The 18655-nt window shown below is 50.0% G+C and overlaps 1 protein-coding gene across 2 annotated transcripts in view; it reads right to left on the bottom strand.

Annotated features, from left to right (window-relative positions):
- SLC22A15 (solute carrier family 22 member 15) overlaps positions 1 to 18655 on the bottom strand; it is a 60199-nt gene that overhangs the window by 33282 nt on the left and 8262 nt on the right. For both annotated transcript variants that reach the window (XM_070938360.1, XM_070938361.1), the window contains one exon: positions 2267 to 2396. In XM_070938360.1, the coding sequence (XP_070794461.1) occupies positions 2267 to 2396 (130 nt within the window). The remainder of the gene's footprint in view (positions 1 to 2266; positions 2397 to 18655) is intronic.

Raw genomic sequence — 18655 nt, 5'->3', positions numbered from 1 at the left:
TAACAATAATTAGAAACACACATACAAACATACAATGTATTTTCTTTGAACAGAGTATTTGGCCGGTTCACAAATTTAAACAGTGTTTAGTCATTTCAATTAAATTTACAATTTCTATATTTCCTTTTTGCCATATTTATTCCTCATCTATTTTTGTAAAAAACCAATATTACCCTTCATCCTCATCTCTAATCTTAATCAAATTCAATTTTTCCCTTCTATTCTATATTATACCCCTTCCCATTGTCATCTATTTTTATATCCATCCTCACATTGGGTAATTATGTAATATTACAGTTGTTTAATATAAATTCAACATTTTAATATAAATCAATTAGTTATCTAACTACCTTTTTTGTATATTAATCAATATGAACATGAATATTCCAATTATTTCCATGCAATCCAATTTCTTACAAATCAATTAATTATATTTACCAATAATAATAAACCAAATAATTTCCCCCATATATTTCTCCAAACCACAACTTAACCATTTCTGCTTTCAACACAATATACAATTAATAGTATCTCAATTATTACAATTCCCTAGTTAAATAGAGCTTTTTTTCTTTTGTGTTTTAAAATCTTGAACTCTCCTCTTTTTCCCTAAATTTCCCATTGTTTGACCTACCTTTTTTGGTGAGGAAAAAGAAAAGAAATCTGCCTGCCTAATTTTCCAACATTGCAGCAACAGCAAAGCCAACAGCCTACTTTACTTTCAGTTTCGTTTTTCAGCATAGCTAGGGGGAAAAAAATCTGCTCCAGCAAGCAGCAGAGCCCTGAGCAAAACAGCTGAGAGCAAATCAGCTGAGAGTCGGGAGCCGATCTAATAAAGGGCTAATTAGCCTATCCTGAAGCTCCGCGGGCCAATAAAATTACAAAAAAACCACCGAACTGTTTGTTAAATTGCTGGCTCGCCCGCCCCTCGCCCACCACTATTTATTGGCAATAAATAGTGGTGTGGGGGGGGGGCAGGCAGCAATTTAACAAACGGTTCGGCCAAACCCCCTAGAACCGGCAGAATCCCACCACTGAGTTTACTACAGCCTTTTTCTGGGAAGTTATTTTCATTTAAGTTCCAAAGCTGTCTTGGATTCAGGTATTTCCAGTCTCCCATTCAAATACTTGGGTTGAATCTGTTTAGATTCTTTGGGGGGAGGCAACACACCCACAGACTAACATACACACCTTCCTTCAGTTATTGCAAGAAGTGTTTGAGATGTGTTTGTGTATGTTCACATGCTTCTGAAGGAAGCCTTTCTCCTCCCCCAACCTTAGATTTTGGTGGATTTTTATCTATTTTTTGAACTGGTGGCCCCTTGGAGAGTGGAGAGAAATCCCTGGCAACTGCAGATAGGTAAAACCTGGGCCCTGAGTGGTGCAAGAGAGGACTAAACCCAATGCAGGTAGCGGAGTGGGGGGACAGGCAAAGGCTGGGGCAAGCATTGCCACTGTAGAAAAGCCACCAGTGGGAGAGAAAAAGTGGGAGGGAAGCCACTTGCTGGGTGATTAGGTTGCTGTTTAATTGTGGCTGCTCAGAAAATGGCACTCACTTCTGGGACAAAGCCAAGTCCAGTGGCCCAGGGACACTGGAGGTGGGGTGGCATGATTGGTAGCAGAGATGGGGTGGAAAGCAGGCACGAGGCCTATGGAGGATAGAGGGGAGAGGGGAGGGGTGGCACTGCAGGGTCCCTGTGGTTGGTTGTAAGGGAAAACAACTGGGGATGCTTCAGTCACTATAATTTTGAAACAGGCTCTGTAGCTTGGGTGGGGGGCTGTTCTAACTTTAAATGGTAGTTAAGTAATCTCTGTTCTCTGTTGTATCTAAAGGCTTCAAATTCTTAGTACAGAGTAACAACAGCTGATATCTTATGAAATCTGGAGACAAAAAGTAACTTGCATGAATCAAACTTGATATAACAAAAAGAAAAAAGAAAAGAAAAAAAGAGTTGGTTCAACACAAGAACCTGTGAAGACAATGTCAATAGTAGCAGTGTTGCAAATGATACAGATAACCACCTCTTGCCTTTTGTTTCTAGATTCAAGACAGTACACTTTAGGAGTAACAGTGGAAACTATTTAAAAGGAGAATTATTAAGACAAAGAAATTTAGAAGATAAATACCAAGAAAAGAGCCAAAATTATTTTCAAATATAGAGAAATTAGGATGGAAGAGACCGAAAAGAGGACAAACAGCTATTCTTTTTATTCAGTGACAAATGTTACTCATATTTTAGCAAAATAATGTAGGTATATAACTTACAGACAAAGGAGAAAGACTACCGCTCCCTCCAGGTTAACCACCACTGTTAATAATCTCCAGGAGCGAATGAGATATCCTAACAAAGCATATTGAGCAATTCCCACAGCAAAGAAGAGGCAACCAAATGATCCTATTATAATGCAGATGGGGAAAAAGTGTTATTGACGATTTTGTAGTGACTTTTAAAATGATGATTTAATAGACAAGCGGAGAATAACAAATATGCAGTTGTTGTTCATATACATGAACAAATATGCAGAGATAAAGAACATTCAAAACTCTGAAAAGTGGTAGATGCCATCCAAAAAGGCTGTTATAGGCATATTCCAACATTCCAAAATGTTTGTCATAGACACTAACATATTGTTGGGGTGGGGGAGAGAAAATTATTCATTATAATATGAACCAAAGCAATTTAGATCTAATACACAGTTTTTTTCTTAAAATCCTAAACCAGTGAACTGGACGTTGTCTTACCTGAACGTCCCTTTTCAGGGCGCTGCGTACACTATCCATCAACGGGTTAATCCTCCAGCTTTGGCAATAACTGAGTGAAAGCTAAGACTTCCCTTTCCTGCTGCCAACCACGCCCCCCAAGTCCCATGATCCCCAGTCTGAACGAAAACACCGCAAGCAATGATTGGCAGTTAGAAACCAAACTTTATTGAACAAGACCTTAAACAGGAACAACAATCGGTCTGGCAGTCAGACCCAGGGCGGGTATGGATAGTGTACGCAGCGCCCTGAAAAGGGACGTTCAGGTAAGACAACGTCCATTTTCCAGTGCGCTGCTCCCACTATCCATCAACGGGATATACCCAAGCTTAAACCCCCTGGGCGGGGGGCTGACTGCCTCCTGGGCCCTCTTCGACTAGGACCCTTTGGAGAACCCTACGGCCAAAGGCCGCTTCTGCCGAGTCATAAGTGTCAATTTTGTAGTGGCGAATGAAGGGTGACAGAGACGACCAGGTCGCCGCTCTGCAGATGTCTGCCACCGACGCCTGCGTTGCCCAGGCCGCCGAGGTGGCCGCACTGCGGGTGGAGTGCGGAAGGATTCTTCTCGGTGGTGGCCTGGAGTCCAGATCATACGCTAAGGCGATACAGGCCTTAATCCACCTGCTGGCTGTGGAAGCCGAGATCTTCAGACCCATTGAGGCTGGGTTGAAAGACACTAGAAGCGCCTCCGAGTGGCGGTATGCCGCTGTCCGCCGGATGTAGATGCGGAGCGCGCGACGCACGTCGAGGGTATGCCAACGCCTTTCCCTGTCGTTGCGCGGGGATGGGCAGAAATCCGGGAGGATGAGCTCCTGAGCGCGGTGGAACCAGGAGTTGACCTTGGGCACGAAGGAAGGATCCAGCCGTAGTACTACTGTGGAATCTCTAAAAATACACAGGTCTCCCCGGACCGATAGGGGAGATAGAAATGAAACTCTCTAGCTCTGAAACTCTCCTGGCCGAGGTGATAGCCAGGAGAAAGGTCACCTTAAATGATAAGTACTTGAGGGCGACCGAGTTTAATGGTTCGAATGGGGTTGACAACAGGGCCTTCAGTACCAGAGGGAGGTCCCACGATGGATAACGGTGTACTGTAGGGGGCCTGAGGTTCGTGGCACCGTGCAGAAAACCTTTGATACGCGGGTGGTGCGACAGTGCTTGGTACGGCGGACACGAAATGACGGTGGACAGAGCTGCTGTCTGACGTCTTAGGGTGGCCGGAGCCAGTCCCTTGTCCAGACCAGTCTGCAAGAATTCTAGGACATCCTGCACCACCGCTGCTGTGGGGTCCGTATGGTGTTGGGAACACCAGCAGCAGAAGGCGCGCCAAGAGGACTCGTATATGCGAGTCGTAGAGGGTCGTCTGGCCGCCTGGATGGTGTTGACGACTCCGTCCGACAGTCTGTCCTTCTTTAGGATGACCCTTTCAAGTGCCAGACGGCCAATTGAAGCCATTGAGGCTCTGGGTGAGTGACTGCTCCCTGGCACAGTACAACCTTGTGTGGTGGGATCACCCATGGTTGCTCTACCGAGAGAGCTACTAGGTCGGCGTACCACATTCTTCGGGGCCAGTTTGGCGCGACCAAGAGTAGGTCGGCTCTTTTGACCAGTAACTTCCGGATGACACGAGGAAGTAGAGGGATCGGCGGGAAGGCGTATAGCAGACCCCTGGGCCACCTGCAGCGGAGAGCATCCTGATCCTCTGCCTGTGGCGTTGTGTAACGGGACACAAACCGAGGAAGCTGAGTGTTGGCCGGGGACGCGAAGAGGTCTACCACCGGCGTCCCGAACCTTGTCGCTATCTCCTGGAACAGGCTGGGGTGTAGTTGCCACTCCGCCGGATCTAGCTGTTCCCGGCTGAGCCAGTCTGCTGTGACGTTCGTCGACCCCGCGATGTGGTCCGCCTTTATCGACCGCAGGTGCTTCTCCACCCAGGTGAATAGGGCCTCGGACTCGAACATCAGCGCTCGGGACCTCGTGCCCCCTTCTCGGTTCACATGAGCTTTGGCCGAGATGTTGTCTGTCAGGATGAGGACGTGATGGCCTTGCACTGTGGATTGAAAGTGTACTAGGGCCAGCCTGATCGCTCGGAGCTCCAACAGGTTGATGCTGCACTGCCGCTCGCTCCGTGACTACTGCCCCTGTGCCACTTGGGAGCCGAGGTGAGCCCCCCATCCCCGGAGGCTCGCATCTGTGGTGAGAGTCAATCTGTCCGGATCCAGAAAGTCGCGGCCTTTGAGAAGCGACGGGGACACCCACCAACCGAGGGACCGGCGTACTTGAGATGGGAGGGTCACCTGTTGAATCGAGCTGGCTTTGCCCGTCCGTTGGAACGGAAGAAGGAACCATTGGAGGGACCGCAAGTGTCTGCGTGCCCACGGTACGATGCCGAAACAGGAGACCATCTTCCCCAGCAGGCGTGACAGGTGCAGCAGACGTACTTTCCTCTTTGACAGTACTTGCTGAGTCAGGACCCGAATGCTCTGGACCCTTTCTGGAGACAGGAAGACCTGTCCCCGTACCGAGTCTATCACCGCCCCCAGATGCAGGATACGGGTCGATGGCCGCAGCTGACTCTTCTCGTAGTTGATGGTGAAGCCGTGGTTTTGAAAGGCTTCCAGGACCCGCTCCATATCCTTGATTGCCTGATCGTGAGACGATGAGAGGACCAGGATATCGTCGAGGTAACAAAGAACTCGTACCGGGATCTCCCGGAGAGTGGCTGCTACCACCGCTACCAGTTTGGTAAAGGTGCGGGGCGCTGATGAGAGTCCGAAAGGCATCGCGCGGTACTGGAAGTGTTGCCCCGCGTACTCGGATCTCAGGTACTGACGGTGGTTGGGGTGAATGGGTACGTGAAGGTAGGCCTCTCGTAAGTCGACTGATTGGAGCAGGTCCCCTTGTCTGACCCCTGCTAAGATTGACCGAAGGGAGTGCATTTTGAACCTGCGGTACTGGACGGTCAGGTTCAGCTGCTTTAGATTTAGGATGCCCCTCCAACCTCCGGAGTTCTTGGGCACGAGGAAGAGCATTGAGTAAAACCCCGAACCGTGCTGATTCAACGGTACCGGTTCTATGGCTCTGATCTCCAGGAGGTGTGATACTTCTTGAGCCATCAGGAGGGAGAGGTCCCTGGCAGGCGGGACCGGGCAGCGCACGAAACGACGGGGAGGAGGACCGGAGAAATCTATAGAAAGCCCTAAAGAAGTCGTGCGTTGTACCCACAGATCCGATGTTGAGTGGGCCCATTGTTGGTGGAAGAGATGGAGCCTCCCTCCGATGGGGCCCGCGGCTCGGGCGTCACTTCCCCCTCCTGGGGGTTTTAAAACCTGCTCCCCGGAATGGTCTCTTAGACTGTTGATGTCGGCCTCGATCTCGGAACTGCTGTCTTTCTTGGTTTCGGTCACCACTCTGAAACTGGGCTCGCTGAGAGGGGGGGCCTCTGGACCCCCCGTTGGAACGAAAGGGCTGCTGGTGCCCATACGGTGAGAATCTACGTTCCTGGCGGCGGTAAGCCGATGGGAGGATCTTCCTCTTGTCCTTGCTTTCGATTAGGACAGGTTCTAAGGCCGCCCCGAAAAGGTCTGGGGCTTTGTATGGGGCTGCTGCGAGTTTCCATTTCGCTTTCAGGTCGGCTTTCCAGGGGCGGAGCCAGAATAGCCTTCTAGCTGTGACTGTTGAGGCAAGTGCCCTCGAGGCAAATTTTGCGGAGTTCAGAGACGCATCCGCGGCGTATTCTGTGGCTGCCAAAATTTTGTTTAAATCTTGGTGCAGCCTGGCATCCTCCGGTGGGATCCTCTCCTGCATTTCTTTCAGCCAGATTAGAGCTGCCCTGTTGAAGAAGGACGTTGCTGTTGCTGTCCTGATTGCCCACGAGACTGCCTGATGTGACTTGCGGAAAGCCCACTCTGTCCTTTTATCCTCCGCTTTTAGGCCGTCCAAGGCGTCCGTGGAAATCATGGAGGTAGCTGAGAGGGCCGCTACCGGTTGGTCTACTGAGGGTAGGGCCAAAAGGTCCTCCAGTTCCGGTGCTGAGCAGTAGAGTTTCCTGTCCAGACTGCTGGGTGTCGTGAGAGAAGCTGGTTGTCCCCACGGGATTTGGATTACGTCCGCAAACAGTTGTGGACAGGGGATGCAGTCCTTTTCTGGCTTTAATGACTTGAACAGGGCGTCGTGGGGTCCCGCCGGAACCTGAGGGGACGGAGTCACCTCCCCCGGTACTCCCAAATTAGTCGAGAGCCTCGCTTTGTGGAGAAGGGATTTGAACAGTGCCGGGCGGAACAGTCCTGTGAAAGCCGGGGTGTCAGGTGTCAGTCCCTCGTCTTCAGAGAACTCCCTGTCCTCCGGTCCCTCTTCTGCTTGATCTGAGTCATCCGAAGATGAATCGTGATCTCGTGAGGGATGCGCCTGGGAATGCTGTCGGTGTTGTGTCCCTTGCGCCAATGGCTGTGCCGGGGCCTGTGAGGCCTGCTGAAACTGCGCAGCCAGAAACGTGGAAAAGGCGGATGACAGCATTGATTGGAAGTCCGGCTGGCCTGGCGGGGGTGCTCCCTCTGTTGCTCGTAACCCTGCTGCTGTTGGTGTGAAGGTCGCCTGTGCCCCGGTGCTGCCGCTGTGACAGGTTGGCGGTTGAGACGTCCGGCAGGGACAGCGAGACTCCTTTGGAGCGGAGCAGTGAATTATCTGACCCGGCAGGCTTGGGGGTAGCTGGTGTTGTAGCCAGTTCAGCCAGGCTTGTGATTCCAGGCAGACCCTCTCCTGGGGATAGGCTTGCTCTTTGGGGGGAGCCTATCTCCAGGCCTGATGTCACTGAGGCTGCCTTCTGCGCCTTGGCCCATTGCCTTTCTAGGGCCCTGTGGCGCCTTTGGGCGTCTCTGTCCAGTATGAGAGGCGCCTTCTCCGCCTGGGTTTTGCGGCTGGTGGACTCAGACCGCTTGCCCGACCCCTTTTTGTCTGATTTGTGTGACTTGCGCGGTGGGCTGGCCTCAAGCTCCATGTCAGAGGAGAAGGGTGACTCTGACATGGCTTCTCCCTGCAGGCTGGGGTCTTGCACGTTGGATTTGTGGCCCCGGGATTGCTTACTGGCTTCCAGGAAGATGGGGCCCGAAGGTCCCCAAACTGCCTTAATTTGCGCGGCTTCGCAGCTGAGGGCTTCCCCCTTCCCGTGCTGGGCAGGCAGGTTGCTGCAGGCTCGTCCGGGTGGGGCCGGAAATGACGCTCAAAATGGCGGCCCGCAGGTCCACCAAGATGGCGGGCGCACGTGGCGCCAAATTCAAACGGGCTGTGGAAGCAGCGGACTCACAATGGCGGCCCGAGGGTCCGACCAAATGCTGCTAGCAGCCCGAGAAGCCTGAGCCCTCTTTTGCCGCGTTGGGAGCGTCTGCCGCCTTACCGCCACTCGCGTGCGCTCCGAATGAGCCTGGGAGTCTCCTGCCGCTTCCTGGATGCGAGCGGCGGTAAACCGCGCCGCCGCCGCCGCCGCTTCTGAGCTCCGCTGCTCCTTCGGCTTGGAAATGTCCCCCCCCCTCCGGAGGGGAGCCTAGCGCTCGGCTGCTGCCGAAACGGAGCGTCCCAGGTGCGCTGAGGCGTGGGCGAGGGGAAGAGCTTGCCCGCTGCCCAGCTGACGCTTTGAAATTCCCAGCCGCAAACTCCGGTCTTCGCTGCAAGGCAGCTACCCGATAGAAAAATAAAGTAATCAAAAATAAAGAAAAAAACCTAACGGAAAGGGAAATCTTCTGGAAAAAAAAAAAATATTCCAGCAGCTCAGAAAATCACTCCAGTGTTGCCAATAACTGAGTGAAGACTGGGGATCATGGGACTTGGGGGGCGTGGTTGGCAGCAGGAAAGGGAAGTCTTAGCTTTCACTCAGTTATTGCCAAAGCTGGAGGATTAACCCGTTGATGGATAGTGGGAGCAGCGCACTGGAAAAACTGCACTTCCAGCCAACCAGACCAAGAGCCCAGACTGTAACCTGGCAAAGGATTATAGGAGATAGCAAAGCTGCCTGAACAGTAACAAATAATTAAATACATTTACTTAGGCAGGGAAAACCTCTAGTTTTATCACCCAAATCCAGAATTTGAGGTTGGCACCTTCATCTTCTGGCACCCTGATCTACATTCCTTCACTATGGTAAGAGTAACCCTTTGTCACTTCCTGTCCCAACATTCTTTCACTTTGTTATCTGGCTTCTGCTCCCTTTCTCAAGATCATTTTAAGTTCAAAGGACAACCTGAAGGACATCCTGAACACCAACAATCCATAGAATCATAGGGCTGGAAGGGACCTCAGAGGTCTTCCAGTCCAACTTCCTGCTCAGTGCAGTAGCTTCTCCCATCCCAGCCAAATGGTTGTCCAGTCTATTTTTAAAAACTTTCAGTGATGGAAAAATCACAACCCCAGGAGACAAGCTATTCCACTGATGAATTGCTCTCGCTGTCAGAAAATTTCTCCTTACTTCTAGGTTGGATCTTTCTTTAACAAGTTTCCACCCACTACTTCTTGTCCTGCCCTCTGGTGCCCTAGAGAATAAGTCAATCCCCTATTCTTAGTGACAACCCTGCAAGTACTAGAAGACAGCTACCATGTCCCACCGCCCAAATCCTTCTCTTCAATAAATGGACATTGACTTACCTGAATGTCCTTTTTCGGAACGCTGCGTATACACTCCAGCATTGGGAAAATCCTCTTATCTGACAGCAACTGAGAGAACTTTTTTTACTTATCTACCCACTCTGTGCTCTCTCCACGCCCCCTTTTGCACCCGAATCCCCAGTCTTGAACGAAGACACCATAGGTGAACTACAACAAAATTTATTAACACAAAACCACCACAAACCAACATACAAAGAAAGGGAGGGAAATGGAGTGTATACGCAGCGTTCCGAAAAAGGACATTCAGGTAAGTCAATGTCCATTTTCCAGAACGCTGCTACTACACTCCAGCATTGGGACATACCCAAGCCTAACTTCCAGGGTCGGGCAAAACACTATCCAACTCAGAGGACCCAGCCACCACTGCTTGCAAAACTCGTCGCCCAAAAGACGCCTCAGCCGAAGCGTAGGCATCAATACGGTAATGTCTTATGAAAGGCGACAAGGAAGTCCAAGTAGCCGCCCTACAGATGTCCAACACAGAAGCCTGGGTAGCCCAGGCTGCAGAAGTAGCCGCACTCCGCGTAGAATGAGGCAGAATGTTCCCAGGAACAGGACGACGCTGATTCTCATAAGCAGCAGCAATACAGGCCTTAATCCAACGACCAATCGTGGTCGACGACACTTTCTGACCCATGGATGCAGGATGGAACGAAACAAATAGGGCTTCCGTCTTCCGAAACTCGGCCGTCCTACGCATGTAACGTCTCAACGCCCTGCGCACATCCAGAGTGTGCCAGAGAACCTCCCGGTGATGTCTCGGCGACGGGCAGAAATCCGGAAGCACTAATTCCTGCGCCCGGTGAAACCACGAGTTAACCTTGGGCAAAAAAACAGGATCCATCCTCAGGACCACAGTGTTAGCATGAAAAATGCACAAATCTTTCCTGACGGATAAGGCAGCGAGCTCAGAAATGCGTCTAGCCGACGTGATCGCCAGGAGAAATGCAACTTTGAACGACAGAAACTTAAATGAAGTGGAACCCAGCGGCTCAAACGGAGACAAAGTGAGAGCCTGCAAAACCAAAGATAAATCCCAAGTGGGATAACGATGAACCGTAGGCGGTCTCAGGTTCGTAGCTCCATGAAGGAACCCCTTCACCCACGGATGATGAGCCAAGGAAGTGTACGGTGGACAGGATAACACAGTGGCCAGGGCCGCCACCTGGCGCCTGAGAGTGGCAGGAGACAAACCCCGTTCCAAACCCGCCTGTAGAAAAATGAGGACATCCTGAACCGTTGCAGACGTAGGATCCACATGAGCAGTCGCACACCAACGGCAAAAGGCTCTCCACGTGGCTTCGTAGATCCTCGTCGTGGATGGTCGACGGGCCGACTGAATTGTACCAATCACCGTATCCGGCAAACGGCCTTTCTTCAAGAGGACGCGCTCAAATGCCAGACGGCCAACTGCAGCCATTGGGGCTCGGGATGACGAATGGCCCCCTGACACAGCACGATCCGATGTGGAGGAATCACCCACGGGTCTGTCACCGAAAACTCCACAAGATCTGCGAACCATGGCCTGCGGGGCCAATGTGGAGCCACCAGTAATATCTCCGCCCTCTCCACTATCATCTTGCGAACCACCTGCTGAATCAGAGTGACGGGTGGGAAGGCATATAGTAGACCCGCTGGCCAACGACACCGCAGAGCGTTTGTGTCCTCTGCCGCTGGAGTCGGATACCGAGTGATGAACCGGGAAAGTTGGGCGTTGGTCGGACTGGCGAACAAGTCTACCAGAGGCCGTCCGAAGCGAAGAGAAATCTCCTGAAATAGACTGGGAAGCAGCTGCCACTCGGCCTGGTCTATCACTTCCCTGCTGAGCCAATCCGCTCGTGTGTTGGCTTCCCCGGAAATGTGGTCTGCGAGGATGGACTCCCGATTCCTCTCCGCCCAGTTGAACAGACGTGTCGACTCGAGCATCAGCGTCTGTGACTTCGTCCCCCCTTCCCGGTTTATGTGCGCTTTGGCAGATGTATTGTCCGTGAGAATCAGGACATGACGACCCCAAACCAGCGACCGGAAATGCAGAAGGGCGAGACGAATGGCTCGAAGTTCCAATAGGTTGATGCTCTGTGCACGTTCCTCTGGAGACCATTGTCCTTGACCCACCTGGGCGCCCAGGTGGGCTCCCCAGCCATGGAGGCTGGCATCGGTGGTGATCACGACCCGGTCTAGTTCCAGAAAACTGCAACCTTGCAGGATGGCCGACGACTTCCACCAACACAGTGACATTCTGACTCGCGGAGGCACGAACACCGTCCTTGTGGAGTTGGAACTGCCTGTTCTCTGGAATGGAAGAAGAAGCCATTGCAGTGGACGAGAATGTCTGCGTGCCCACGGAACAACGCGGAAACACGAGACCATCTTCCCCAACAAACGTGACAGCGTCAACAGAGGAGCCTTCCTCCGGGTCAGCACTTGGCCCACAAGCGATTTGATGTTTTTCGCCCTCTCTGAAGACAGGAAAACCTGACCCTTCTCGGAGTCTATCAGGGTCCCGAGGTGTAGAATCGCGGTCGTGGGAACGAGCTGGCTCTTGTCCAAGTTGATGGAGAATCCGTGCTCTCGGAACGCTGAAAGCACCGTGTCTCTGTCTTGCGCCGCTTGTGCCCTGGACGAGGACAGGATCAGAATGTCGTCCAGGTAACATAACACCCTCACCGGAACGGTACTGAGATACGCGGCCACTACCGCCACCAGTTTGGTGAAAGTCCTGGGAGCCGAGGAAAGACCGAACGGCATTGCACAATACTGGTAATGCCTGCCCGCATACTCGAATCGCAGAAACTGTCGATGCGAAGGAAGCACTGGAACATGCAGGTAAGCCTCTCGCAAATCCACCGACTGCATCAGGTCCCCTTGGCGAATAGAAGCCAGAATGGACCGAAGAGAATGCATCTTGAAACGACGGTAACGTACCGCCCGATTCAACTCCTTGAGGTTGAGAATGCCTCTGACCCCTCCCGAACTTTTGGGAACCAAAAATAGTATCGAATAGAAGCCGGTCCCCTGCTGGTCCAACGGAACCGGTTCTATCGCGCGGATCTCCAGCAGGTGTGCTATCTCTTCCACCATCAGGCTGCGAGAGTCTGTGGACAGGGAAACTGGACACCGGATGAACCGTCGTGGGGGCCGATCCGTGAATTCGATTGCGAGGCCCTCCGAAATAGTACGACGCACCCACTCGTCCGGAGTGGACCGGGCCCACCGATGACAAAAGGCCCGGAGACGTCCTCCCACTGGTCCCGGAGTCGGTGAGTCATTTGCCCCTTCTGAAGGGCCTAGAAGTGGATCCGCGATAGGGGCGCTTGGAGGAGGACTGTGATCTGCCACGCTCTCTGAAACGTTGTCTGTCGGAGAAGCGGTCTGGAGCCTGGAACGACTGCCGGTAAGTCGAGGGGCCTCCCTGCCCCGAGTAGGAACGAAATGGCTGACGTTGCGTGTAAGGGGTGTAACGCCTGTCTTGTCTGCGAAGGGACGAGGGCATAATTTTGCGTTTGTCTTTGTCCTCCACAAGAATCGGCTCCAATGCCGTGCCAAACAAGTTCGGAGCTTTATACGGGGCCGCCGCCAACTTCCACTTGGTTTTCACATCGGCTTTCCACGGCCGTAGCCAGAAAAGGCGTCGCGATGTGACAGAAGTCGCTAACGCCCGCGATGCAAACTTGACAGAGTTCAACGAAGCATCCGCCGAATACTCTGTGGCTGCAATAATCTTGTTAATATCGTGGCGCAAGCGGGTATCCTCTGGAGGGAGGCGTTCCTGAAGTTGGCGTAACCAGATCAAAGAGGCCCTATTGAAGAACGAAGTAGCCGTGGCAGTTCTAACAGTCCAGGCCACGGCTTGATGAGACCTACGAAAGGCCAATTCGGTGCGCCTGTCCTCTGATTTGAGCCCCTCCAGCGGATCGGATGAGACCATCGAATGCGAAGTGAGAGACGCCACCGGTGTATCCACAGTGGGCACGTCCAACATGGCTTCAAGCTCGGGCGCCGCACAGAACAGCTTCTTATCTAAATTGCTTGGTGCAGTGGACGACCCTGGTTGGGCCCAAGGCGCTTGCAAAACATCCGCGAACAGTTGAGGGCACGGAATAAAGTCCTTCTCCTGCTTGACTTGCTTAAACAGGGCATCATGAGGACCGGTCTCAGACGGGGTAGTCGGGGGTTGTGCTCCCACCGAACCCAGATTAGTAGTCAAACGAGCCTTGTGAAGGAGGGACTTAAATAGTGAGGGACGAAACAAGCCCGTGAAGGCTGGAGTGTCAGGTACCAGACCTTCATCCTCAGAGAATTCGAGGTCATCGGGGCCCTCCTCGTCATGGCCCGAGCCCTCAGACGAAACAGACTCACGAGGCGAGGGGGAACGAGCCCTGCGAGAGCTTGAAGAGGCCAACGTGCCCGAAGTCCCCGCCGCCGATGTCTGGGCCGCTGTCTGCGCTCCGGCCGCCATAATAGAAGCCAACGCTGTTGACAACATCGTCTGGAAGTCAAACTGAGACGGAGGCGGAGGATTGTCCACTTCCCGGAGTCCCGCTGCTGTAGGCGTGAAAGTGGCCGAAGGTTGGCGCCGAGGGGGCGGAAAGGCCTCTAAACCCGCTGAGGAAACATCAGGCATCGACTGGGACACGCCCTTCTGCCAAGCCAAGGAACCGGATTGGACCGTTCTCCGCTCCGAAAGGTCAGGAACAGGAACAGCCTGGTGGGCGGATCCCGTATCACCACGGACCAAAGAAGCTGACGCCTGCTTGGCCTTCTCACATCTCTTTTCCAAAGCCTTATGACGCCTGAGAGCATCCTTCTCAGCGGCAGAGGAGGTCTTAGAGTGGCGGGACTTGTGACCGCCAGACTCAGAGCGTTTGCCCGATTGTTTCTTGCGGGACTTAGATCTGACAGGGCTGACCTCCTGATCACTGTCTGAGGAGAACGAACAGTCCGCCATGGTGAGAGTGCCCCAAGCTGAATAGTAATTATTAATCAATTGATAGACAGATGGATTTGTAAAAATAATAAATAATGAATCAATAATTGATTGATTGATTGACAGATGATTAATTGATAAATTGATTGGATGAATACTTGTTTGATTAATTAATTGGTTGATTGAATGACTGGTTGCTTTGATTACTTAATTAATAAATATCAGCTTGATTGATTAATTATTTGAATGATTGGATTAATTGATTGATGAGTTAAAAGTCTGGTTACCGCTCTGGGCAAACACTATGCCCCAACAAGCTGTGTTGGCACTCCTGCCACGCCAAGAACCAGGGCACCCCTGTCTCTGTCCAGGTGTGTGGGAAAGCCTTGCACAATGGCTGCAAATGGGGTGAGCTATAAACGCCCCCCCCCCTGTTTCCACCTCCGAGTCAATGCCCAGGGCGGGGCAGAGACTCAGCCAGTCAGACCTCAGAGAAAAGGCTGCGGCCCTCTAATTAGGGTCCGCGCTGCCACGAGGTGATTCCCAAAATGGCGGCCGCCCTAATGGCTCAAAATGGCGGCCGCAAGTTGGTGGCGCAGTTATAAAATGGCGGGCCGCCCGAGCTTTGAAGGATGGCGGAGCGCTTTCCCCCTGGCGCCGCTCACACGCGGACGCCAATCAGGGATGGAGACTGGAGCGGCTTTGTACGGCGGGAGGGTAGCGAGCTCCGACAGCCACGCCACACCCCCCCCCTCAGCAATCGCTTACGGCCGAAGCTCCGAGGCCGAAAACACCGCCAGTCACAGCGCCGCCCGCAGAAGCCTGACGGGACGGCCGCTGGATGAGTCACGCCACTACACACAGCGAGCCGGTAGCCGCTCCTGCAAATACCTCCGTTCCGGCTCGCTGTTTCACACGGGAGTCGGGGAGCGATCCAGTCAGCCCCGACCTCCCCGGCAATAGAATAACCTTACCGGATCCGCCCCTCAGGGACAGAAGCCGGCAGCAGCAGGCGCAGAAGCGCGAAAGTCGGCACGACCCAGCTCCCTGGGCACGAAACCGACGAGCAGCTGATAGACTCACAGGAACTCAGAGAAACCTAAACTTAACCGAAAAAAGGGAGAAATAAAAAGGGGGCTAATCAAAAATAACCAAAAGGCCTAACGCAACACTCAGAGCACAGAGAAAATCCTCCCAGTGTGTCAGCAACTGAGAGAAAGACTGGGGATTCGGGTGCAAAAGGGGGCGTGGAGAGAGCACAGAGTGGGTAGATAAGTAAAAAAAGTTCTCTCAGTTGCTGTCAGATAAGAGGATTTTCCCAATGCTGGAGTGTAGTAGCAGCGTTCTGGAAAACATACCTACCTCCCTCAACCATTCATCATATAATTTAGCCACCAGGCCCTTCATCTTTTGTTGCACTTCTATACACACTTTCCCGGGTGTTAACATCTTGTTTTGCATCATGGTGACCAGAACTGGATGCAGTATTTCAAGTGTGGTCTCACCAGCACAGTGTAAAGTGGTATTATCACTTCTCAGTGTCTTGAAACTCTCCCTCTTTTGATGCAGCCTAGGACTGCATTGGCTTTTTTGGAAGCTACAGCACATTGCTAGCTCACACTTAAGTGGTTTCTATTAGGACACCTAGATCCCTCTCACAGTTACTTATGTTGAGCCCTATTCCAAACCTGGGTCTTTTTACAGCGGGTCTATGACAATTCGCTGCAGTCAACTTGTCACAGCCAATTTACCATGGCCAACTTGTTGCGTCCAACTCACTGTGGGCCAACTCACCACAGCCAACTTGCTGTGGGACAAGAGTTACACTAATATGAAAGAAATGGTGGAATAGAATCATTAAAGAAAGGATGCAAAAGGAGGGACAGAATGAATTGTAAATGACAAAAATTAAAATATTTATTTATTTTAAATAACTAAATTAAAATTGTTAAATTGTCCTGCAGCAAGTTGACACATGGTGAGCTGGCCATGGTGAATTGGCCATGGCAAGTTGGCCGCAGCGAGTTGTCCCATTCCGTTTTATGGCTCCTGAGCTGCATATAGTCCTTTGGCTGTCCCTATCCAGCCTGCATACTGTAAATTAACTGGAAATTAGAAATCAAATGTAAATAAGTATACACCATGCATGCAATACAACTACATTGCTTTTATTTTGGAGACTAAATTTTTCAATTTACCTATGTATGTGACTGTGCGTGCCTCTGCATCTTCACAGCCCTATTGGTTCAGGCCTCCACAACAGTCCCAATTTCTCATGTAGCCTCTTAGGAAAATTAATTGGCCACATCTGGCCTACTCTATACTTAACGTATTTGATTTTTCCTGCCTAAGTGCAGGATCTTACTTTTCTCACCATTGAACTGCATCTTACTGGATAGGGCCCAATATTCAAGCCTGTCAAGATCCTTTTGGATCTTGAGCCTATCTTCTAAAGTGTTGGCTATTCCCCCCAGCTTGGTGTCACTGTCTTAATTCTCTGTAATTTCTGACACAGGAAACATGACTTAGAATAAAAACCAGACCTTATTTCAGAAAACCTATTTTTGAACTCCACAATAAATAGAAAAACTAGAAAACAATTTGCCCAGGAAACTGACCATGATTCAAAAAGGAGGTGTGTGATTCCCAAAGCAGAACAGTTTTCCTTTGAATTAGCTTTAGCTCCAATAGAATTTTCAATCCATAGAAGGTATGCAAGTCAAGTCAATTCCAAATGTCTCTTCACTGTGTCAGTTAATTCAACTCTCTCCCAAATCTCTCATTTTGAGAGAACTGTTTCATCCCCCAACCCATCTGTATAGAGCAGGCTTGTCAAACTGGCCGCCCACAGGCTGGATGTGTCACGCACAGGCCACACCCACCCCAGCTCCGCAAAGGCAAAAAACATTGTGATAACTCACGAAAAGGCACGTGATGTGATCGAGTTTGATACCCGTGGTATAGAGTATATAAGCAATTTAGAGCACCTTTCTTCTTCAATCTCTCTGTAAATCAGTCTCAATCCCTCATGGTCCCAACTCCCTTCCTACCCACATTTTCAATCTCCCCACTTTTCTGTCATGATTCTGACTTTCTGTTCCCCATCCATTCCTTACATGCTCATGGCCCAACCCACTCTGTTTTCTGTCTTTTTCATATTTGTTTCACACAGAGATAGAAACAAACAAGCACTGATCCTCTTTTTTTTCCAGGCAACAAAACGCTTATTATTCAATCAGAATGGAAACAGCCAGCTGCACTGAAGGCCCAACTAGCAGGAAGAGGAACAATACTGTACAAATATTTTTGGTAATTGTTTAAAATTTAAAATTTGAATTTTTCAAATTTCAAAAATTCAAGCAACTTATTATGAGGGCAGATAACATTATAGTATCCACAGATATGTTGGCATAGAGGGCAATCAGAATGAACTAATTAAATAAGATAAACACTTAAAGCATGATTTTAGACATTTGCTTTTATACTCAAGAATTAAGAATAATTTGCCATTAACAGTCAGAAACAGTGGGTACAATTACAATTTTACACCAAACTGATGCCTGACATGTTCGGAACATTCAAACATCTCTTGAGAAGTAAGAATTAAGAGGGAACACACAGGATTTAAGATAAATCTATTAGAAAAGTGAATGTAATATATTATAGTTTCATTGCAAACTTATTAGACATGTGACATCATTAATATATTTTATTTTTTTAAAAAATAAATTAAAATATTTTAATTGAAAATGGTCAAAGAACTACATTATAAAAATATATTTTAGGAGAAACATAACTGTAGTCATTTCTAAGAATTTATTATTGTACAGTTTCTGTTCTTAGTAGATACTCCAACTTCAGTTTCAAAATGTTCTCAAGATAAAATTTTGCCACACTGAAATTAGAATAAGGGCAAAAGGTAGACTTCTACATAACAAGAATTTAAAAAATGGGAAAAAAACAAAAAAAAATCAATTTCTCAAAAAAAAAAATAAAACACAATCTCAAAATAAATAAGATACAACCTATCTGATTCTTCCAAATACATTACCGCAAACATTATGAACTAAGCTCATGCGGGATCCGTCAAAAAAGCAGGGCTCAGGCTCCTAGGATTAAAATACTAGGAGACAGGAGGAAGAAAGAAAACAGAAGATAATTAAGAAAAGAACTGCAGGTAGCTTAAAGTCAAGATCAAAGATTAAGATCAAAAAGAGAACAAAGGCAAGTGTGAAAAATGCAATGAGAACAGCAGTGGGTACAAGTTAAGACAGAAGCAGAAACAAGTCAAAGAGATGGGAAGGAACATGCAT

The sequence above is a fragment of the Pituophis catenifer genome, unplaced genomic scaffold, assembly GCF_029215685.1.
Source record: "Pituophis catenifer annectens isolate HBS135680 unplaced genomic scaffold, rPitCat1.0.hap2 SCAF_2, whole genome shotgun sequence".
NCBI lineage: Eukaryota > Metazoa > Chordata > Lepidosauria > Squamata > Colubridae > Pituophis > Pituophis catenifer.
Note: the sequence above shows the minus strand (reverse complement) of the source record. Positions and strands in the feature narration are given on the sequence as shown.